The sequence below is a fragment of the Phyllobates terribilis genome, unplaced genomic scaffold (genome assembly GCF_046119375.1).
Source record: "Phyllobates terribilis strain yellow unplaced genomic scaffold, ASM4611937v1 Scaffold_8__6_contigs__length_399053987, whole genome shotgun sequence".
In the NCBI taxonomy this organism is placed as follows: Eukaryota; Metazoa; Chordata; class Amphibia; order Anura; family Dendrobatidae; genus Phyllobates; species Phyllobates terribilis.
Window position 1 is genome coordinate 285106875 of NW_027362768.1, and position 24745 is coordinate 285131619.

Here is a 24745-nt window from a genome sequence, read left to right on the forward strand (position 1 = left end):
AGTCTTTGGTCAGCATCCTCGGATTCCTTTTCCTGTCTCCACCTCTGTGGACAACCCGGCTGCGGAATCTCTCGTTAGCAAATTTTCCTCCATTTGGGAGAGTACCCGGTCCGCACTCCTTCTGTCATCCGAGCGTATGAAAAGACACGCTGACAAAAAACGCCTGGATCCTCCACAATTTCGTCCAGGAGATAAAGTCTGGCTCTCATCTAAATATGTTCGACTCAAGATACCTTCTTACAAGTTAGGGCCTCGGTTCATCGGTCCTCTGGAGGTCATCAGTCAGATCAACCCGGTGGCCTATAAATTGAAACTCCTGGCCAACTTACGGATCCCTAACTCCTTCCATGTATCTCTCCTCAAACCCGTGGTGCTTAACTCTTTTTCCAAGTCTACAGGTACGCCTCCTGCTCCGGTTTCTGCTGAGGACGAGTTTGAGGTAGAGAACATTCTTGCCACCAAAAGGGTAAGAGGAAAGACCTTTTTTCTGGTAGATTGGAAGGGGTTTGTTCCTGAGGAGAGAACGTGGGAGCCCCGGGAGAACATCCATGCCCCTCTCATCCTAGCTAAATTTCTATCTGGCCTAAAAAAGGGGGGGCCTAAAGGGGGGGGTACTGTAGTGCCGGCGTCCCTGCCCTCTGCTAGGCAGGGACGCTGTTCCCCTCACCGCTCTGCTCCGTGCCCGGTGTCCCTCTCCCGCTCTGCTGGCAGCGCGCGCTCCTTCCCGGCCACTGTGCTTAGGGCGCGCGCGCGCGCCCTCCCTCCCTCTTAAAGGGGCCGCGCGCGCCATCCTAAGGAGTCCCCGGCCAATGGCCGGAGGACTTTACCATATATAAGGCACCTCCTCCAAAATGGAGGTGCCCGAGCAATGTTGTTGCACTGTTCACTACTCTGCTTCAGCCCTCAGGTCCCGTTGCCAGTTACCTGCCAGTTACCTGCCAGTTACCTGCCAGATTCCTGCCTGATTATCTGCTACCTGCCTGCTAGTCTGAGGTCCGACGGTCTGCCTTGCTACTCCTGTCAGTCTGTCTAAGGACCAGCCTGCCCGCTCACCTGGGAGCTCACACCAGCCACCTGCCTGCTTGCCTGAGGTCCGACGGTCTGCCTTCCTACTCCCGTCAGTCTGTCTATGGACCAGCTTGCCCGCTCACCTGGGAGCGCTCACCTGCTACCTGCCTGCTAGTCTACCTGGAGGCTCCGCCGTCACATGCTGTGACCACCTGCCTGTCCAGTGACTCCTGCTCGCTCACCTGGGAGCGCTCATCTGCTGCCTGTCTGCTAGCCTACCTGGAGGCTCTGCCGTCACGTGCTGTGACCACCCGCCTGTCCAGAGACTTCTGCCCGCTCTCCTGGGAGCGCTCATCTGCCGCCTGTCTGTTGGTCTTCCTGGAGGCTCCGCCGTCACATGCTGTGACCACCCGTTTATCCAGAGACTCTCGCCTGCTCACCTGGAAGCTCAAGTCTACCATCAGCCGCCACAGGTCGTACCAACCCTTTACCCAGAGACTGCCCCGGTCACTTGCCGTGACCACCTGCCCGTTCACCCAGAGACTGCCCCAGTCACTTGCCGTGATCTCCTACCCGTTCTTCCAGAGACTGTCCCGGTCACTTGCCGTGACCATCTGCCCGTTCACCCAGAGACTGCCCCAGTCACTTGTCGTGATCTCCTGCCCGTTCTTCCAGAGACTGTCCCGGTCACCTGCTGTGACTGCCTGCCTGGTCGCCACCCGCTCCCTTACAAGGACTGCCCCCTTGTATAGTAGCTCAGAGGTTCCGCCTCCCAGACCCGTTACAGTATGAGGAGATCCAGATTAGGGCAAGGTCTTTGACGCCAAAGGAAGAGAGGATCTGTAGTAGGAGGCAGTGTTCAACTGTATCGAAAGCAGAGGACAGGTCAAGAAGAAGGAGTACAGAGAATTGTCTGTTAACTTTGGCTGTAAGTAAGTCATTGGTGAGTTTGGTAAGGGAAGTGTCGATCAAATGGTGGGGGCGGAAGCCGGATTGTCGGTTGTCGAAGAGAGAGTTAGATGAAAAGTGGGAGGAAAGTTCAGCGTGAACGTGTTGCTCAAGGAGTTTGGAGGCAAATGGGAGCAGCGATATGGGGCGATAGCTGGACAAGGCGGTTGGGTCGAGGGATTGCTTTTTGAGGATGGGCGTGATTGTGGCATGTTTGAAGGCAGCGGAGAAAGTACCAGAAGATAGTGATAGGTTGAAGAGATGGGTTAGGGATGGGATGAGTGTGGGGGTGAGGTTGGGGAGGAGGTGGGATGGGATGGGGTCGAGTGCACATGTGGTGAGGTGTGATTTGGAGAGGAGATGAGTAGGGTCTCTTTCCGTGATGTTGGGAAGGGAGGTTATAGGGGTAGGGAAATGGTGGAAAACAAAGGGGTTGTGGTGGTCAGACAGTAAAGACTTGCCGTGTTTGGTCAATCTTATTTTTAAGGTGTGTGGCGAACTCCTCAGCAGAGATGAGGGAGGTCAGAGGGGGCAGTGGAGGGCGGAGGAGAGAGTTAAAAGTGTTGAATAGCTGTTTGGGGTTGTAGGATAGGGAGGATATGAGGGTTGCGAAGTAGGCCTGTTTGAATAAGGATACTGCATATTGAGTGTTGCTTGATGTATTGGACCTTTTTGATGCTCCCCACTTCTTTTCCTCCATATTTGTCTCATATGTATGCAATGGTAACTATTTTTATTGTGAATTTTTTCAATAAATTATCTTTTTAACTTTATTGGTGGTTCATGGCTACTCTGCTGGTGTAAATTTTTAGATAAACACATTTATGAGCTGAAGATAAATAATTTCAAATAAGTTATGGCATAGAACAAAAAGCACAGAACAAACAATACTTGAAATGTTATGGATGTACTAAGAGCGGATAACAATTCTAAAATAGTCTGTCCATTATTACATCTCAATATTTTATTTTCTGTAATTTCTGTATTAAGTTAATGTAAACTGACCATTATAAAGGTTCCTGGTTGTAGTCCATATTAATTAGACATCTTTGCTGAAAAGTTGACAACTAGTGATGGGCGAGCACTAAAATGCTCGTGTGCTCGATGCTCGGGTCGAGCAAATTGGAATACTCGGGTGCTCGACCTGAGCAACGAGCCCAGTGTAAGTCTATGGGAAACTAAAGCATTTTTAAGGTGGCTCCCCCCGACGGTCTGCAGAGGACCTAAAATTGCCCAAATCGATGGGAGCAGTGCTCAAATGACATGGCAACAGCATGGGGAAGACCCCTGGAAGCATTTCTGACTCCCAGGTCACTGCTGTCAACAACGTTGTCAGAGGTATTACGCCACTTTTACGAACTCACAATAAAACATACAAAAACAAAACCAAAATGGATTTTCCTGGGAAATATGTTAAGGAACATCCTTTCCAGGGTAATAACTTGTATATAAAGCAAAATAAATAACCAAAAACAAAAATACTCCTCCACACCTTGGGCTATGTTCACACTTAGCGATTTTGATGCGTTTTTGCACTTTTGCATTGCTTTCAACCGTGACAAATGCATTCACTGGTAAATGTCATTTTAACATTTTACAACCTTATCTGGCCATGTGGTGTGTGAGATATCATCAGACAAATTTTGTTTCATTTATGAAGGAGGGACTCTGAAAGTCACAAAGCCTATTTTTATAGGGCCATCAGGCGGCCTTTACTATTCTTAAAGGGCCAGCTGTCGGCCCTCACTATTCTTAGAGAGCCATCAACCGGCTATGTTTTATTGTTCCCATTACTAAAGAGTGGGTCTCCTATACAGTTATTGCATATGCAGCTAGTGGCAAGGCTGCCCAGAATTTGGACGCACCCCAATACCACTTTGAAAATTTGGACGCACCCCAATACCCCTTTGAAGAGACTTAGGGCCTCCTGAAAACAATGTTCCCATTATTAGGAAGTGGGTCTCCCATTGTGTTTGCCTATGCATTGAATGTAAGGGTTGCCAAAAATTTGGAGGCACTCAAATGACCCTTGGAAGAGACATGGAGGACAGAGGGCCTCCTGAAAACAATTTTCCCACTATTAGGAAGTGGGTCTCCCATTGTGTTTGCCTATGCAGTGAATGCAAGGTTGCCAAAAATTTGGAGGCACTCCATTGCCCCTTGGAAGAGACGTAGAGGAGGGCCTCCTGAAAAAAAATGTTCCCATTTTTAGGAAGTGGGTCTCCCATAGTGTTGGCCTATGCAGTGAATGCAAGGGCTGCCAAGAATTGGGAGGCACTCCAATGCCCCTTGGAAGAGACGTGGAGGAGGGCCTCATAAAAAATGTTCCCATTAGAAAGTAGCAGGTCTACTATACTTGTAATGCCCATGCACTAAGTGTATGAGCTGACAAACATTTACCCGTGGGGGGTATATATGAACATACTGTATAAAATTTTTTTTTTACGGGCATCATAAACACCCTTTAAAAAAGGATGGTGGTGGTGGAGGATGAGGATGAGAAGGAGGACAAGAACAAATAGCCAAAATCAAAAAGCGTATACCCATGTGTGGGTGTGAAGAGGTGCATGGGAAAAAAAGACACTGGATTTGAGTATATGTTACGCTGCTATCATTCGGTGGTATTGAGAAGTCTGGCCCAATCCAGCCCTTGTTCATTTTTATAAGAGTCAGCCTGTCAGCATTTTCAGTTGACAGGCGGATGCGCTTATCAGTTATAATTCCACCAGCGGCACTAAAACCTGCTGTGATAAAACGCTAGCGGCAGGGCAGGCCAGGACCTCCAAGGCATAGAGAGCCAGTTCATTCCATGTATCCAGCTTGGATACCCAATAATTATAATGCACGGAGGAATCACAGAGGATGTTGGTACAGTCGGCAAGGTACTCCCTCAGCATCCTCCCGAACTTTGCACTCCTTGTGAGAGTACCCCACGCCTCAGGGCCTGTGCGATTGAAGGGGCTGAGAAAATTCTCCCAGAAAATTGACAGTGTTCCCCTGCCTCTGCTGGATTGAAGTTGTGTCTCTCTAGCCTGTACTCCTTGGTTGTCCAACGAACTGTGACCTCTGCCGCCAGTGTTTTCAGATAGGAATTTTTTTAATAGTTCCGCAACAAGGGCCTTCTGGTACTGCCCCATTTTTGTAGACCTGTCTGCCTCAGGAATAAGAGATATAAAGTTTTCCTTGTAGCGTGGGTCTAGAAGTGTCACCAACCAGTAATGACTGTCACCCAAAATTTTGAGAACACGAGGGTCATGGGAAAGGCAGCGTAGCATAAACGCAGCCATGTGTGCCAGACTGCTAACAGGCAAGACTTCCGTATCCTCACCAAGAGCATAACTGACCATGCTCTCCTCCTCCTCCTCTCTGTCTTCTGGCCATCCACGCTGAGCCGACGGTATGACAGTTGTGCAGGTAGTACCGTCTATAGCGCATGAAACTAGCTCCTGTTCTTCCTCCTCCTCTTCCTCATTGTCACCCAATCCACGTTGGGATGAGATGAGGTTGGGCTGTGTGTAATCAGCCTGTATAGTTCCTTGCTCCATCTCATCATGCTCCACCTGCAATGCATCCTCTTTGATTGTGAGCAGAGAGCATTTCAGAAGACAGAGAAGCGGGATGGTGACGCTAATTATGGCGTCATCGCCGCTCACTATCTTGGTGGAGTCTTCAAAGTTTTGGAGGATTGTACATATGTCTGACATCCATGTACACTCATCAGGTCTTATGTGTGGAGTCTGAACTGAATACTGACGGCCTTGTTGATGCTGGTACTCAACAACTGCCCTCTTCTGTTCACAAATCCTTCCGAACATCTACAGTGTAGAGTTCCAACGCGTGGGGACATCATACACCAGTTTGTGAGCCAGAAGCTGCAAACACTGCTGAAACACGGCAAGGGCGGCAGAAGCTGTAGTTGACTTTCTAAAATGGGCACACAGGTGGCATCCTTTAACAAGCAGATCCGGCAGCTCTGGGTAGGATTTGAGAAACCGCTGAACCACAAGGTTAAGCACATGGGCCAGGCATGGTACGTGTGTGAGCTCACCTTGCCTCAGAGCCGCCACCAGGTTCCGGCCATTGTCACACATGACCATGCCTGGCTGTAGGTTCAGCGGTGTGAGCCACAGATCTACCTGCTCTTTCAGAGCTGTCCACAACTCTTCATTCAGCATTGTGCGGTTTGTCACCTAAGCATATTAGCTTAACCCAGTGTGCCGTCAGTGAGATGTACCGTCCCTGCCCACAAGCACTTGTCCACATGTCCATGGTTAGGTGGACTTTCCCAGTAACTGCGTTGTTGAGGTCACAGCTAATGTTTTGGGACACGTGCTTGTGTAATGCAGGGACGGCATACCGGGAGAAATAGTGGCGGCTGGGGACCGAGTACCGAGGGACGGCCGCCGCCATCAGGTTTCGGAATGCTTCAGTCTCCACGAGACTAAAAGCCAACATTTCGAGTGCAAGCAGTCGTGAAATGTGGGAATTTAGTAGTGTGGCCTGTGGGGTGTTGGCTGCGTTTTTGCGCTAGCATTCCAAGGACTGGGGTATGGACAACTGAACGCTGCACTGGGTCAAGGACGTGGACGTGCTTCCTGATGCTGCTACTTGAGAGTGTGCAAAGACAGGTGCAGGGCAGGAGGCATTTTCGAATGCACCATGGACAGGGGATTGGCTTGCATGCACAACAGCGGAAGAAGCAATGGTGCCACCCGCAGACACTGTTCCTGGACCCTGGGGTTCGGCCCACAAAGTCGGGTGCTTTGCTGCCATGTGCCTGATCATGCTGGTGGTGGTCAGGCTGGTAGTTTTACAACCCCTGCTGATGCTGGCCTGACAGGTGGTGCAAATGGCCTTTTTGGGGTTATCGGCAGAGTCTTTAAAAAACAACCAGACTCGGGAAGACCTAACAGTTGTACTGGCAACTTCCTTCGTGTTGGTGTTACGGGGAATGGTTGCCTGCCTTCTGTCTGCGGCCACCACACAGCTTCTTCCTGCCTGTTGGGGTGCTTTGCCTCCCTCCCCCCGTGTGCTGCTGTCCTCGCTCTGCAGTTCCTCCAGCCAAGTTGGATCAGTTACTATATCATCCACCACCTCGTCTTCCACTTCTGCACCCTGGTCCTCCTCCTGACTTTCTGGCAATTGTGTCTCATCATCGTCCACCTCTTGTGACACTTTCCCACCGTCGCCTTCGTGTGACCGTGGCTGCTCAAATATTTGGACATCGCTACATGCGATCTCCTCTTGCTCCGCTTCAAGTGGACCGGGCGAGTGGCCTGAATCTATAAATAGAAAATTGAACAGCTCTTCAGAGTGTCCAAGTGTGGGGTCAGTTGTCTCTGGGCACTCGGCATGATGGAAGGAAGGAGGATCAGGGTGAGGAATATGCGGTCCAGACTCACGGCTACTGAGACTTGACCGTGTGGAAGACAGGGTGATGGTGTTGGTGGCTAAGTGACTGGAAGTATTATCTGCTATCCAACCAACAACCTTTTGACACTGCTCTGGGTTCAATAGTGATGTGCTGCGGTCACCTAGGAATTGGGACAGGAAGGTCGGGCGAGAAGATGTGGGTGTTTGTTGTAGCACAATTTCAGCTTGCCCACGGCCTCGGCCTCTGCATGTACTATCACCATAACGTCCAGTTCCCCGTCCCTTGCCACGCGCCTTGCCCATTTTAAATGGAGGACAATATCTTCCACGCTCAGTACATATGGGTGAATTTGGAGCAAAGTTATATGTAATCCATGTGATGGAGAAACCACAGTTTTAAATACCTGTCCTGTAGGTAAGTAGTTTGAACAGCAAACCGGTGTCGAAAAATTTGCTGACACACTGAAAAAAAATTAGAATGGAGGCTAGAAATGGCAGAATTTTCTAAAAACGTATATTTGATCCGTGTGACGGACAAACCACAGTTTTAAATTCCTGGCCTGTAAGTAACTATTTTGAACAGCAAACTGGTGGCAAAAACTTTGCTGACACACTGAAAAAAAATTTGAATGGCAGCCAAAAATGGCAGTATTTTCAGCGCAATTATATGTGATCCGTGTGATGGAGAAAACACAGTTTTAAATACCTGGCCTGTAGGTAACTATTTTGAACAGCAAACCGGTGTCAAAAACTTTGCTGACACACTGAAAAAAATTTGAAAGGAGGCCAAAAATGGCAGTATTTTCAGCGCAATTATATGTGATCGATGTGACGTACAAACCACAGTTTTAAATAGCTGGATTTTTAGCGCTGTAATATGGAAAGGACCTGGCTGTATTCTGCAGTGCCAACAAGCAAATGGTGCAGAAAAACGGTGTTCTCTGGATTGCTTTTTAAGCAAATAATGAGGATTAAGAAAAAAAAATTATTCCTGGCCCCTGAGACCTGGGCCTTTGTCTAGAAATGTCTAACAGCAGCAGAAGGCAGAACTGGAATAGAGCCTCTTGTGCTATATGCACTGCAGTCTGCTATATACACTGCCTGCCTATACACCCTGCCTGCCTGATATCTCTGCAGATGGATTAGTCCTCAGAAGGACTGTTTGTTAAGATGGATATGTGTAATGTACTTGTTTTCTTCCTACACTACCTAATACACGAGCAAATCTCTCCCTAGCTCAGCAGCACCTCTCACTACTCTGCCTGATTACAGAGTAGACTGACAAGCACAGCGGCGCCAGGTCTGATATAGATCTGATGATGCTGTGCCACCAGCCAATCACTGAAATGCCACAACCAACATGGCTGCGGCATTACAGTGAGTGGCAGGTGACCTGAGCATCCACCCAAGCATCTCACAAGTACTCGGCGAGCTCCGAGCATCTCGAGTACTGAGATGCTCGGGCAAGTACCGAGTACTTGAGAGTATGCTCGCTCATCACTACTGACAACACAGGGTGACTATAAAGACTGTAAAATGGCTGTAATGTCAGCAGAAACCTGTCACGTCAGATAACGCTATTATCCTGCAGATATGCGGTTAATCTGCAAGTTAATAGCATTATGAAGGTGCAAGGGTGCTGTACTGAAAGCTATGACCTGTGAAAAAATTTCCATTATTCCTCCTGGGATGCAATAGCTTTCAGGCATAAAGGAGTGCCAGTGCGGCTAAAGTCACATCTCACAGAACAACCCTAAAGACACACTCTGGGACTTTGAATGGCAGCTGGCTCTGCACTGATGCACTGTAGAGCTTGTGTGTGCTCACAGCCGCTCACAGTACTGTAAGCAGTGACTGTAGCCACGCCTGTATGATTAAAAGCTGGAGGCTTTCACTCCTGGATTGAAACTACTGTGCACACTCAGCCAAAGTCTGGTGGCCGAGCTTCAAACAAACCAGATGTACACTATGAAAGATAAAAGTTCTCAGTGAAGGACAATGACATCAGATAGAAAAAGCAAATCAATTGCACACTTGCTTATTTGCAGAATTTTCTGACGGCGGGGCATTTTCAGTACAGCCGCACATAGACCTTCCTCAAATATGAGGCGCCATACTGATAGTGGTATTCTCACGATTTACCTGCGCTAAATGCGATGCTAATTTCCAGCACCTTTCTGTGTTTGCTGTGGACTGCAATTAAATCACTTCTTCATTTATTACTTGAGTACCAAGTTCTCTATACAGTATATCATATTATGGGTTGGGCCCTTACATGAGCACCAAACCAATCAGGAGTGCCGTGTTATATTTATAGATTTTCAATAGAGCATCCAAGCACCTTTCTAATGCTATTAACCTGCAGATTAACTTTATATCTGTAGGATAATAGCATTTTCAAACGTGATAGGTTCCCTTTAACCGGTTCAGGACCGCCCACTGTACATAAACGTCGGCGCTGCCTAGGCTCTGTGCAGCGCCGACATTTAAAAATGGTGGGTGGTCCCGCAGCGCTCAGGACCCCCAAGGTCCTGCAAGCGCTGCGGTTCCAGTGCACAGCGATAGCTATGACATGTGACATCATGGAGACCTGATTGGATCAGGTCCCCATGATGTTAACCCGTACCTATCTTCTAGATGCCGCGATCCATAGCGATCGCGGCATTTAAAAGATAGTGACAGCCGGTGGTCGGTGATCGGGACCCCCACATACCTTAACAGCGAGGGGATCCCGGTGCTGTGACCTCTGACCTCACCGAGACCTGATTGGCTCAGGTCTCGATGATGTCAGCATCACACCAGCCAATCAGAGAGATCACTAGGGAAGTTTGTTTTAGCAACAAACTTTCCCAGGCGATCTGCCTGATAAATACACTGTTTCCCCTCAGATCTCAGCGAGAGAGCAGAGGAGAAACAGTGTGGCAAGAGCTGTGTCAGCCTTGCCACCGTGACAGTAAAAAAAAAAAAAAAAAAAAGTAAGAGTTAGGCTAAAGTTAGGGTTAGCCTTAGGGTTAGTCAGTCCTGTCAGTCAGTCCTGTCAGTCAGTCAGTCCTGTGTGCAAATTGAGGTGGTCAGTGGGGCGCTAGAAACTGGATAAGGCACTGGAAAAGGATAAAACAAACCACTTTATTGAAGTTCTAATGCCCACAACGCGTTTTTGCAGCGATTTGCTGCCTTAATCTGGTGGAGTTATGGGAAAATGGCAGAAACAGGCACTTTTATACATAAAGCAAAGGAACTCAATGGGAGGTACCAAGGGAAAATTTGGTACTTTAACCCCTTAATCATCATTTAAAAAGACAATTACAATTTAATAACAAAGGGGACTTAAAAAGGCATTACGGGTCAATAACTACACATTATAAACTTACCATGAAGATGCTGTACAAGATGCAGACATTAAGGGCAATGCTTTAAAAACACATACATGTAAAAATGCATATATAAATGAGGGTAAATAAACATATTCCATAAAAACTGGTAAGGCATATCCTAAGTATACACCTCAACCAGTTTTTATCCTCAAAAAATATATATATTAATAATTCATCAGCACACATTATCTATCGCTAAATTCAAACCTTCCGGATATATTGTACCCAATTTAAAAATCCAAAAATTCTCTCTCTTCATAAGATAATTAAGCCGATTTGTTACATTATCAGGGACTTGTTCTAAAATCGTGAGTTTCAAGCTACTGGGATCTCTCTGGTGGGCAGTCAGAAAGTGCTTGGAAATATTATGCTGCACATACCCATTCTTAATATTAGAGCGATGTTTATTGAGGCGGGCCTGCATTCTTTGTATGGTTCGGCCCACATATTGCAAACCACATCCACACTGCAGCAAGTAGACCACATAGTCAGAGTGACAGTCTACTTTACAGGTGATGGGGAATTGTTCACCAGTGGTTTGCGAGCAGAAGGATACTGCCCCATGATTAATGGTATTACAGCATAAACAGCCAGGAGATCTGCAAGCAAAACAACCTACTCCTTCTTGCCTTTGCCTCCCATATCTCCGTACTAAAGCTGCAGATTTCAATGTCGTGTTACTGGGCGATATAAAGGACCGTAAATTCTGATTCTTCCTATAAACAATCCTGGGTTTACATGGCAAATGCTTGGAAAAAAGCTGATCCCCCAACAGGACGCACCAATAACGACTTAATAGTTCCTGTATGTACACTCTAGATTTATTGAAAGTAGTCACTAAACTCCAATCTTTATATCCTGTATTCGCATGCTCACAGCTAGGGCCAGAATTTCGAGCCAAACATGATTCCTGACTGAGCGGCTTAATTCTTTTATGTGCATCCCTAATCAATTTCTTAGGATACCCCTTCCTCAAGAATCTTTTTTCAAGGACATCAGCCTCCTTTTCAAAATCTTCATCCTGCGTACAATTTTTCCGTATACGCCAATACTGGCCATACGGAATGTTCTTAATCCACCTTGGAAGATGGCCACTGTCAAATCTGAGGTAGCTATTCACATCCACAGTTTTGAAATGGGTGGATGTGAGAACCCTCCCCAAATCATCCAATTTCAAAACTAAGTCAATAAACTGTATGGAGTCACTTGACATGGATGCAGTGAACTTAAGACACCATGGGTTATTATGCAAAATTTCAAAGAAATCCTGGGCTGATTTTTCCGTCCCTTCCCAGATAAAGAACAGATCATCGATATAACGACGATATAATCGTATATGGCCTTGGGTTAGAGGAGAAGACGTGATGAACAAAGATTCAAAGCGTCCCATGAAGATATTCACGTAGCTGGGAGCTACCCTCGTCCCCATTGTACAGCCCTTTATTTGCTTATAAAAATTATCTTCAAATGAGAACACATCATTATTTAATATGAATTCTATTGATTTCAAAATGAACTCTTTTTGAAAAAGGGGGATACTATCATCTTCCATTAAGTAGTGGCGCACCGCTTCTATACCCAGTTCGTGGGAGATATTACTGTAAAGAGCTGCAACGTCTGCTGTAATAAGAATACAGTTTTTCACAGACGGCAAACTTCTAACTGTGGCAATCAAAGTTGAGGAGTCTTTAAGATAGGACCCCAATTCACATACTTATTTCTGAAGAAACAAATCGATGAAGTGTGATAGATTGGACGTAATGGAATTTATCCCGGATATGATGGGGTGCCCAGGCGGGTTACAAGGATCCTTGTGTAACTTAGGTAAAAAATAAAAAATGGGGGTCTGGTAACTTGAGATATCTAAAAACCTCTTTTCATTCTTATTCAGAATGCCCTTTTTATAACCTTCCTTAATCAAATGATTATAATTAACAAAGATGGAGATAGAAGGATCAATATCCAATTTATGGTTGTATTGGTCGTCACTAAATATCCTAAGACCCTCACACAAGTACCAGGATCTGTCCATAATCACGACTCCTCCTCTTCCGCCTGTTAACCCAGAGGAGACGCTGAAGGCATCGTGGCAGCGCTATCAGCACCAGCAGCTGTTTAACCTGGGTTGTGCGGTCTGCACAACCCACTCAGGTGAGCAGACCACTGTATCTGCACGCATATTCCACTTCCATACAGGTTCACACAAGCACTACGCTGTTCCACCCCACCCCTTTTAGTCAGTCAGTCCTGTCAGTCAGTCGTGTCAGGTCAGTCCCATCTGTCTTGTCAGTCTGTCTGGTCAGGTCAGTCCGGTCCGGTCAGTCCAGTCCAATCTGGTCAGTCCAGTCCAGTCCGGTCAGTCAGGTCCGGTCAGTCCAGTCCAGTCTGGTCAGTCCAGTCTGGTCAGTCCAGTCCGGTCAGTCCAGTCTGGTCAGTCCAGTCCGGTCAGTCCAGTCCAGTCCGGTCAGTCCAGTCCAGTCCGGTCAGTCCAGTCCGGTCAGTCCAGTCTGGTCAGTCCAGTCCGGTCAGTCCAGTCCGGTCAGTCCAGTCCGGTCAGTCCAGTCAAAAAATATAAAAACAAATAAAATGGCCCGTCAGACTTATACCGCAGAGGAGGTGTATGCTCTGCTATGTTCTGACACTGATGACAGTGCAATCTCAGATGGAGATGTGGATTTTGAGGCCTTTTGTAGCTGTGACAGTGAGAGCTCAGAAATGAGCAGTGATTCTGGTCCATCCTCAAGCACAAGGACCAGTACAACAATAGGGGCAAATAGCGCTACTGGAGTAACGTCTCCAAATCAGGGAACACTGCCCAGTACAAGCGCTGTCCCTGCTACTAGTGAATTGGCGCACGCCAGTGTACAAGGGGATTTACCACTGCATACAGAATTTCCCAAATGGGAGGCTTCGGATTTGGCTGCTCCATTCAGCCCTGATTTCAACGCCATTCCTGGTTTAAATGTGGAGGTGGAAGATTTTGGACCAATTCATTTTTTAATTTGTTTTTTACAGACAGCTTGCTAGAGCATATTGTCGTGCAAACAAATTTATACGCATCCCAATTCATAAGCCAGAATCCCCGATCTTACTATGCTAGGGCAAATTTATGGACACCAACTAATGTCCCAGAAATAAAAATTTTTTTAGGACTTACATTTTCCATGGGGCTTGTTAAAAAACCAAGCATTCGATCCTACTGGTCCAACCACCCTGTTCAAGCCACCCCTATGTTTTCAGTCGTTCTTCCTAGGACCCGTTATGAAATGCTCATGAGGTTTTGGCATTTTAACGACAATAGTCAATGCCTGCCCAGAAATGCCCCAGAACATGACGAGTTATATAAAATTAGACCCATCATTGAAAATTTGTCAGAAAAATTCTTAAGGCTCTACACCCCAACACAAAATATTTCTATAGATGAGTCCCTTGTAAAATTCAAAGGAAGACTGCACCTCAAGCAATTTATCCCAACTAAAAGGGCAAGGTTTGGAATAAAGCTCTATAAAATGTGCGAAAGTTCAACCGGATACCCATCCGCTTTTCGCATATATGAGGGGAAAAATAGCCAACTAAACCCACCAGGATGCCCTACTTATCTGGGGACATCTGGAACAATTGTTTGGGAGCTGATAAGTCCATTTTTTCAAAAAGGCTACAATCTATATGTGGACAATTATTACACCAGCATACCCCTATTTAAAAGTCTGGTTGAACACAACATCGGAGCTTGTGGGACCATTCGTAGAAACCGTCAGGGGTTTCCACAACCATTGGTCAACCAAAAGTTCCAAAAGGGGCAGTCAGGGGCTGTACGCAACGGAGAGCTGCTTGACCTGAAGTATAGGGATAAGAGGGATATTTTTGTCCTCAGCTCGATCCACACAGATGCCACAAGGGCCAATGTAGAACTAGGATCCACGGCTCCAAAGCAAAAACCTGTGTCAGTCATTGACTACAACAAACACATGGGGGGTGTGGTCCTTGCAGACCAGGTTGTACAGCCATACCAGGTATCAAGAAAGTCCTATACCTGGCATAAAAAGTTGGTTATTTATTTGTTTCAGGTGGCCACATACAATTCTTTTGTGTTGTACAAAAAGCAGGAAATTCAGATCCTTTTCTTGATTATCAAGAAAAGGTAATTGAAAATCTTGTTTTTCAAAGTGTTAGACCCGCTCATCCATTAGAATCTGAGGATGTGAAAAGACTCACTGAGCAACATTTTATTGCACTTATTCCAGCAACGGAAATGAGAAGGAACCCCCAGAAAAGATGTCGTGTATGTACTAAGAGAGGAATGAGGCGTGATACCCGCTACTATTGCCCACAATGCCCATCATTGCCAGCCTTATGCGTCACTGACTGCTTTAAAATCTTCCACACAGAACTACGTTTTTAAACTGTAAAAATGTATCCCCTTTTGTCATTCAAACATTTGGTTCATTTAGTGAATGACACATTCGAGTAGAGCTCACTTAATTTCCAGGGGTGGGCGGGGGGGGGGTTTCTCCAGAATCTAAACCTTCCATTGCGTGCTTGTTTCTGGAAATCATCCATTGAGTTAAAATGGTCACTAAACCCATAGATGAATTCCCAGAGGGGTGTCATTTCCAAAATGGGGTCACTTCAGGGGGGATTCTTTAGTTCTGGTGCTTAGCGGCTCTGAAAAGTGCCAGAACAGCAGAATCCCCCCTGAAGTGACCCCATTTTGGAAATGACACCTCTCTGGGAATTCATCTATGGGTTTAGTGACCATTTACCTATCTACTTATTTTCCCACCACTAGATTAATTTATACAGAGGAGTAGATTGTAAAATTCAGTCACTTTTGGGGGTTTCCTCTGTTTAGGCACCTCAGGCGCTCTCCAAATGCAACATGGCGTCCGCTATTGATTCCAGCCAATTTTCCATTCCAAAAGTCAAATGGCGCTTCTTACCTTCCAAGCCATGCCGTGCGCCCAAACAGTGGTTTTGCACCACATATGGGGTATCAGCGTGCTCAGGAGAAATTGCACAACACATTTTGGGGTCCATTTTTTCTGGCTGCCCTTGTGAAAATTTAAAATTTGAGGCTAAAGTAGCAGTTTTGTGTTAAAAATGTGTTTTTTTATTTTCACACTTCAACATTATAAAATTCTGTGAAGCCCCTGGGGGTTCAAGGTGCTCACCACACATCTAGATAAGTTCCTTGAAGGGTCTACTTTCCAAAATGGGGTCACTTGTTGGGGGTTTCCTCTGTTTAGGCACCTCAGGGGCTGTCCAAATGCAACATGGCGTCCCCTATCGATTCCAGCCAAATTTCCATTCCAAAAGTCAAATGGCGCTCCTTACCTTCCGAGCCATGCCGTGCGCCAAAACAGTGGTTTTGCACCACATATGGGGTATCACCATGCTCAGGAGAAATTGCACAACACATTTTGGGGTCCATTTTTTCTGGCTGCCCTTGTGAAAATTTAAAATTTGAGGCTAAAGTAGCTGTTTTGTGTTAAAAATGTGTTTTTTTATTTTCACACTTCAACATTATAAAATTCTGTGAAGCCCCTGGGGGTTCAAGGTGCTCACCACACATCTAGATAAGTTCCTTGAGGGGTTTAGTTTCCAAAATGGGGTCACTTGTTGGGGGTTTCCTCTGTTTAGGCACCTCAGGGGCTGTCCAAATGCAACATGGTGTCGCAATCGATTCCACCCAAATTTCCATTCCAAAATTCAAATGGCGCTCCTTACCTTCCGAGCCAGGCCGTGCGCCCAAACAATGGTTTTGCACCACATATGGGGTATCAGCAAGCTCAGAAGAAATTGCACAACACATTTTGAGGTCCATTTTTTCCTGTTACCCTTGTGAAAATTAAAAAATATTGGTAAGGTAATTTTTTGTGAAAAAAAGTTAAATGTTCATTGTTTTCTTCCACATTCCAAAAATTCCCATGAAGCACCTGATAGGTTAATAAACTTCTTGAATGTGGTTTTGAGCACCTTGAGGGTGCAGTTTATAGAATGGTATCACTTTTGGGTATTTTCTGTCATAAAGGCCCCTCAAAGTCACTTCAAATAAGATGTGGTCCCTAAAAAAATGTTTTTGTAAATTTTGCTGTAAAAATGAGAAATCCCTGGTCAACTTTTAACCCTTATAGCGTCCTAACAAAAAATAATGTTGGTTCCAAAATTGTGCTGATGTGAAGTAGACATGTGGGAAATGTTATTTATTAACTATTTTGCGTGACATATCTCTCTGATTTAAGGGCATGAAAATTCAAAGTTTGAAAATTGCAAAATTTTCAAAATTTTTGCCAAATTTCCAATGTCTTCACAAATAAACGCAAGTGATATCGAAGAAATTTTACCACTATCATGAAGTACAATATGTCACGAAAAAACAGTCTCAGAATCAGGGGAATCCGTTGAAGCGTTCCAGAGTAATTACTTCATAAAGTGACAGTGGTCAGAATTGAAAAAATTGGCCCAGTCACGAAGGCAAAAACAGGCTCTGGCGCGAAGTGGTTAAACTTAACCTACCACAGTTTGTGCTTCATAGTCCAAAAGTAGATCAATAGCCATTAGTAAGAAGTAGTGGTAGATCAATAGCCAGTAGTAAGGAGTAGTGGTAGATCAATAGCCAGTAGTCGAAACAGAAAAATAAAAATCACAATAGTGCCAGATCCATCACATGAAGAACACCAATGGTGCCTGAAGGACCCCTCTGACTATCATGGAATTGGTCGGCTTTCTGTCGTGGCTGTTCATCTATCAGCAATTTTTTTACACAATTTTTTTTATAGAATCTGCCAATAGAGCCTTGATCACAAATGTAAACCTAGCTTAAAGGATTGATCGATATTGGACAACCCCTGCTTAATAGGCTGATGATCAGCAGTAGCCTTTCAATATTCCGTCAGAGTGGAAATGCTCTGACTATTGGGAGACATAGTGCCGACATCACAAGTCTGGGGACAATCTGGGAGTTAAGTATTACATTTTTAATTTAGTTCTGCGCCTGCAAGCTATTAAAGAAGGAGTTGTGAAATAGTTGAAAAGCCTTTCAACTTTTACCCTTTTTATCATTGAAAAAAAAAGGTTGCTTGTTAATAATTGTGCTAAAAGGTAACAATTATATTTACCTGAATGTATATTCTCCATTTATTGCAGGATGGTGGAGTACTCTTTGGATCTCCAGAACATTAATTTATCTGCTATTCGTACTGTGCGTGTCTTAAGACCCCTGAAGGCCATCAACAGAGTGCCCAGTAAGTGTCCTTTCTGCACTAGGTATGGTATCATGAGCCTCTTTAGTTGCTGCTTAAAAACAGTTCCCAACATATTCTACCACAATGCTTTGTTGGGGCATACTGAGAATTGTAAATTATCAGCTGAAAAGTTGTCAGTTTCCTTAGAATTTTCTTCTCAAATATCTTTGAACTTTTCATTTGTTCTTGTTGTGGGTGAGAGGTTGGTGGAATATGGGGGTGTGTTATCTTTGTCTGGGACCCCCTTTAGCTCTTTGTCTGCATATTTACATACTATCGTTATCATAATTAAAAAAAAGATTTATTTTCACACTTTTTTAAAACTCTATGATAATCATTCAAGCTATGTACATTAACTGGGCTTTTCAGACTAAGAGCTAGGGGAATCCACTACATGTTCCGCCCCTCTATCTGTATTATTGTACTGTCTGTCTGTCCATGCTGTACTTCTTCTCTCAGGGCCAATTCCGCCTTTAGCTCTCCATCTCATCGCCTGTCTTTCTCCGGCCAATCAGCGGCTTGCCTTTGTTACTAAGCCCCGCCCATTCCATGCGTCCTCGTCCAATTGTGTCACGTAAGTGCTTGAATCTTTTACGTACCTTAATGTTTCTCTTGGCTGGTTGTTTTCACTGCTTCGAAACATTGTGCCCTCCATCTGGTTTTATTTTATTTCAGAGTTTTAAAAAGTTAAAAGAATGGATAAAACAAACTGATGTAATGCAATTTAAAGTTGTGAACAATAAAAATGGAATAATAAACAATGCACTATAAACATACTTCCAATAGAAAAATAAAGAGGCTATAATGTGCAGATTGTTAACCCATCTGATGAAGTGAGATCAACAATTAGTAACATGTAGGTAATTTTTAGTGGTGAGGGGATCAGGAAAAATTCAAATTAGCCTGTTCTTGCAATTTTTCCCAGGAAATTAAATTTACAAGGAAGTTATTCTCCATGATTTTAATGTCCCTTATTATGCTTTGGGGTCCCTGACCCCAGAGCATAATAAATATATGTAAAAGTTGTAAAAAATCCTAATACTCACCTTACTGCTCACCTCTCCGGCCCCACACCATCACCCTTCCGGTCCTCGTTGCGTCTTCTGATCGCTGCCACGAGTGCTAAGCCTGGACTTCTCACTCTGTTGAGCGTTCTGCACAAACATGCGAAGGGTCCCAACCTCATGACATCACGACATATGCCGTGACATTACATACATGCAGAGAACTGCCCTAGGCCTCATCAGAGCCGGAAGTGAGGGCTCACAGTGAGAGCAGTTGAGATCCGGAGATGCGGCGAGGACCAGATCGTTGACGGTGAGGAGCAGAGTGGTCGGAGAGGTGAGTAGTAAAGTGAGTATAATTGTTTCTAATTTTTAATTGCCCTTTACTGTTCAGAAGAATGGCGGCCAGTGGCCCCCATTTTGCTGAGTCTGCGCAGAAGGGAATTACTGAAAATTCTTATTTTGGCCAATGCAGATGTTTGTAACATTCAAATACAGTTCAATTCCACTCACTTTTATTCACTCATCTCTAGTAATTTATAGCCAAAGATTCTTATTCATAAAGTTGAAGAACATTTGGCAATCATTAATGGATCTAGAACAGGTCCAATTAAGTCTGTTACTTTTTTATTATTAATGGTAGGTTGCTAGGACTTATTCATAGGCCTATTTCAATTTTAGTTATGTCTGATAAATACCCGCTGTGCCCTCTATTCACATTTATGGATTAGTTATTAGGGTGCTCGATAATTTAATGAGTAAAGTTTCTGATCTTTAAATCAGAAATTCAATGACAAAGCATTTATTCATTGCCTCCAGATATACTAACCAATAAAATAAGTAAGTCCGGTATGTTGCTAATAGTGTCGACAATTTGCAGCATAAGGACACAAGGTCTATTTTTACTGCATTGTTCCTTCCAAATTAAGAAAAAAATGAGATGTGATGGTGATCATGTGGCAAAGGAAAAGTGTAAATTCAAAAGGAAGATGTGGTCTCCTAAATATCCGATAGAGTAAGATTATCAGTGGTTTAGTGCAGGTGTTAGATGCAGAAAAAAATTAATTCTTCTGTCTTAAAGGAGTTTATTCTGAATTAGAAGGTGTTCACAATTCTTTAAGAAGAACCTGTCACTAGTTCAACAGCAGCCAGTTTTTGCTCTTATCTTATTCCTGCTGCTTCCGCGAGTAATTCATTTTTTTTCAACTATACAGTTCCTTTTTATGCAGTGCAAGTTTTAATGGTCTTTACAAGGGGGCGTTGCAAATCGGGTTCCCTGGGGGCATGTTGTTTAGGTTCTCTGCATTATTGACCTATGGTAAAGACCATAAATATTAGCACCAAATAAAAAGACTCATATCTCTGGAATTCTGTAGAATAACAAAAATACTTAGGGTGCACACACACACACACACACACACACACCTGATGTACCATGTGACATGTCACATAATCCCCTGTGATAGATCATGTGATAGTTTAATCTTAAATTAATTTTGCACAATATTAATATATTCTAATAATTTTTTTACGTTAATTGTATGACTTAATATTGAGAACAATTAAGTATGCTGACATCCCCTATATACAGTATGAGATCCTACACACAATATGAGCTGCCACATAATCCTCATATACACAGCAGGAGGCTGCACGTAGCCATCTATACACAGCGGGAGGCCGCACGTGGCCATCTATACACAGCAGGAGGCCGCATGTAGCCATCTATACACAGCAGGGGACCACACGAACCCAATCTATACACAGCGGGAGGCCGCACGTAGCCATCTATACACAGCGGGAGGCCACACGTAGCCATCTATACACAGCAGGAGGCCGCACGTAGCCATCTATATACAGCGGGAGGCCGCACGTAGCCATCTATACACAGTAGGAGGCCACATGTAGCCATCTATATACAGCGGGAGGCCGCACGTAGCCATCTATACACAGCGGGAGGCCGCACGTAGCCATCTATGCACAGCAGGAGGCTGCACGTAGCCATCTATACACAGCAGGAGGCCGCACGTAGCCATCTATACACAGCAGGAGGCCACTCGTAGCCATCTATACACAGCGGGAGGCCACACGTGGCCATCTATACACTGCTTGAGACCCCACGGTGCCATCTATACACAGGCCGCACGGCGCCCCCCAGATACAGCGGGAGGAGGCCGCATGCAGTCATGCACACACACACAAACATATACAGACATATACATACACGCATAAACACATTTGAAATACAAAAATACATATAAACAGACATCGCACAATGATATCTGCCTGCACACACACACACACTGTGACACGCACATGCACGCACACGCACACACACACATCACTCACCATCCCCCGGCTCAGCTCCAGACGTCATACAGCTCCTCTCCGGTGCAGCAGTGCAGGGCACACACTGTGTGACGTCACACTAGCAGACACGGCCGCGTTCAGGGCTGTGTCTCCTAGCTGTGATGCAGTGGGCCTGCACAAGCACACAGGGAAGTTAACAGATGCAGTGCTGGCCCGGCCGAAGAAGAAGCAGCGGCCCTGAGCCGCTGCTGGGGGAGCGCTCCGGGGCCCCTCCCACCTCTGCCTGCCGGTGTATGCCTCATTGGTGCCACCGCGCCGCACATATTATAATGAGGGCAATCTGGCCAAGGGCCCCCCGAAGCCCGGGGCCCCGGGCGATAGCCCAGATTGCCCTCATTATAATCCGCCGATGAATGGGAATAAAGTAAGAGCAGAAACTGGAATGTTTTGCCCTAGCCACATGTCCTATTTAATAGAGATGAGCATTGTTCGACTCGAACTGTTCGCCAATCTCAAATTCGAGCTGTTCGGCGAACACGAACGATTTGAGAAAAATTCGGCTGTTATGTTCAATAACTGTTCGTGCACCAAAATCATAACTGGATTTTTTCTCAGTAATGATGAAAATTAATGTTAATACGCAGTTTGAGTGTACAGCGGGGTGGGGGGAGGGGCAGGGGATGGATCTCTGCAGGAATAATGAAGATCTCCATTTTTTTTTCTCTTTCCCGCATTTACAGTGGGGAGGTGCAATCTGTCAGCCTATCAGGAGTGCACACACGGAGCGAAGTGCTTTTTTTCACACAAGCAAGGGCATGTGTCATTGGCAGTGTATGTCACATGTCCTTGCCCTATAAGACCAAGCCATTTTCCCCGTCGCCACCATTTTCTCACTGCTGCAGCTGCGTGTTAGACGGCACCGCTGTTGCTGTGTGCGCTATACCTTGTTAATTTCAAGCCAATTTTCGCACAAATCTACAGATAGCTTGGGAGCAGGGAATAGTTGTGATTGCAGTCCTTTTAAGGACTAGGTTACAGCATTTCCTACGACTTTTATCAGGCAGGTCTGTGCTCTTAAATAGATAGATTGTGGGAGTAAAGACTAATTGTAATTGCAGTCCTTTTCAGGACTAGGTTACATCAGTTCCTATCAGTTTTTGCCAGGCAGGTCTGTGCCAGTGCTGTGCAAGTTTTTTTCACAGCATTTGGCTGAATCTAGCAAAGCTAATCCTTTTTGGCCTATTGCAGAGTGTGTTAGTCAGTGGAGTAGCCTATCTGTGTTGCAAGATATACCACCTGTGTATAGAATACCAATTTTTTTACTGCACCTAGTGAAGTAAAATCTTTTGGGCATAGCATCATTCTATTAGTCCATCTATACTGACCTCCATCAGGTTGCAAACTGAATATAATTTTTTTCTGCATCTAGCTCTGAAAAAATATTTGGCCTTCTAGCAGTGTGTGGGACTTTCTCTATTAGTCCATCTATACTGACCTCCATCAGGTTGCAAATTAAAAATAATTTATATCTGCATCTAGCTCTGAAAAAATATTTGGCCTTCTAGCAGTGTGCGGGACTTTCTCTATTAGTCCATCTATACTGACCTCCATCAGGTTGCAAATTAAAAATAATTTTTTGTCTGCATCTAGCTCTGAAAAAATATTTGGCCTTCTAGCAGTGTGTGGGACTTTCTCTATTAGTCCATCTATACTGACCTCCATCAGGTTGCAAACTGAATATATTTTTTTTCTGCATCTACCTCTGAAAAAATATTGGGCTTCTAGCTGTGTGTGGGACTTGTTCTATTAATCCATCTATACAGACCTCCATCAGGTTGCAAACTGAATATAATTTTTTTCTGCATCTACCTCTGAAAAAATATTTGGGCTTCTTGCTGTGTGTGGGACTTGTTCTATTAGTCCATCTATACTGACCTCCATCAGGTTGCAAACTGAATATAATTTTTTTCTGCATCTAGCTCTGAAAAAATATTTGGCCTTCTAGCAGTGTGTGGGACTTTCTCTATTAGTCCATCTATACTGACCTCCATCAGGTTGCAAATTAAAAATAATTTATATCTGCATCTAGCTCTGAAAAAATATTTGGCCTTCTAGCAGTGTGTGGGACTTTCTCTATTAGTCCATCTATACTGACCTCCATCAGGTTGCAAATTAAAAAAAATTTTTTGTCTGCATCTAGCTCTGAAAAAATATTTGGCCTTCTAGCAGTGTGTGGGACTTTCTCTATTAGTCCATCTATACTGACCTCCATCAGGTTGCAAACTGAATATATTTTTTTTCTGCATCTAGCTCTGAAAAAATATTGGGCTTCTCGCTGTGTGTGGGACTTGTTCTATTAATCCATCTATATAGACCTCCATCAGGTTGCAAACTGAATATAATTTTTTTCTGCATCTACCTCTGAAAAAATATTTGGGCTTCTAGCTGTGTGTGGGACTTGTTCTATTAATCCATCTATACAGACCTCCATCAGGTTGCAAACTGAATATAATTTTTTTCTGCATCTACCTCTGAAAAAATATTTGGGCTTCTAGCTGTGTGTGGGACTTGTTCTATTAGTCCATCTATACTGACCTCCATCAGGTTGCAAACTGAATATAATTTTTTTCTGCATCTAGCTCTGAAAAAATATTTGGCCTTCTAGCAGTGTGTGGGACTTTCTCTGTTAGTCCATCTATACTGACCTCCATCAGGTTGCAAATTAAAAATAATTTTTATCTGCATCTAGCTCTGAAAAAATATTTGGCCTTCTAGCAGTGTGTGGGACTTTCTCTATTAGTCCATCTATACTGACCTCCATCAGGTTGCAAATTAAAAATAATTTTTTTGTCTGCATCTAGCTCTGAAAAAATATTTGGCCTTCTAGCAGTGTGTGGGACTTTCTCTATTAGTCCATCTATACTGACCTCCATCAGGTTGCAAATTCAAAATAATTTTTTGTCTGCATCTAGCTCTGAAAAAATATTTGGCCTTCTAGCAGTGTGTGGGACTTTCTCTATTAGTCCATCCATACTGACCTCAATCAGGCTGCAAATTAAAAATAATTTTTATCTGCATCTACCTCTGAAAAAATATTTGGCCTTCTAGCTGTGTGTGGGACTTGTTCTATTAGTCCATCTATACTGACCTCCATCAGGTTGCAAACTGAATATAATTTTTTTCTGCATCTAGCTCTGAAAAAAATATTTGGCCTTCTAGCAGTGTGTGGGACTTTCTCTATTAGTCCATCTATACTGACCTCCATCAGGTTGCAAATTAAAAATAATTTTTTGTCTGCATCTAGCTCTGAAAAAATATTTGGCCTTCTAGCAGTGTGTGGGACTTTCCCTATTAGTCCATCCATACTGACCTCCATCAGGCTGCAAATTAAAAATAATTTTTATCTGCATCTACCTCTGAAAAAATATTTGGGCTTCTAGCTGTGTGTGGGACTTGTTCTATTAATCCATCTATACAGACCTCC

At 44.5% G+C, this 24745-nt stretch overlaps 1 protein-coding gene across 2 annotated transcripts in view; it reads left to right on the forward strand.

Moving 5' to 3' along the window:
• Positions 1–24745, forward strand: part of CACNA1I (calcium voltage-gated channel subunit alpha1 I) — a 737039-nt gene that overhangs the window by 154284 nt on the left and 558010 nt on the right. For both annotated transcript variants that reach the window (XM_073644335.1, XM_073644336.1), the window contains exon 3: positions 17850–17947. In XM_073644335.1, coding sequence (XP_073500436.1) covers positions 17850–17947 — 98 coding nt within the window. The remainder of the gene's footprint in view (positions 1–17849; positions 17948–24745) is intronic.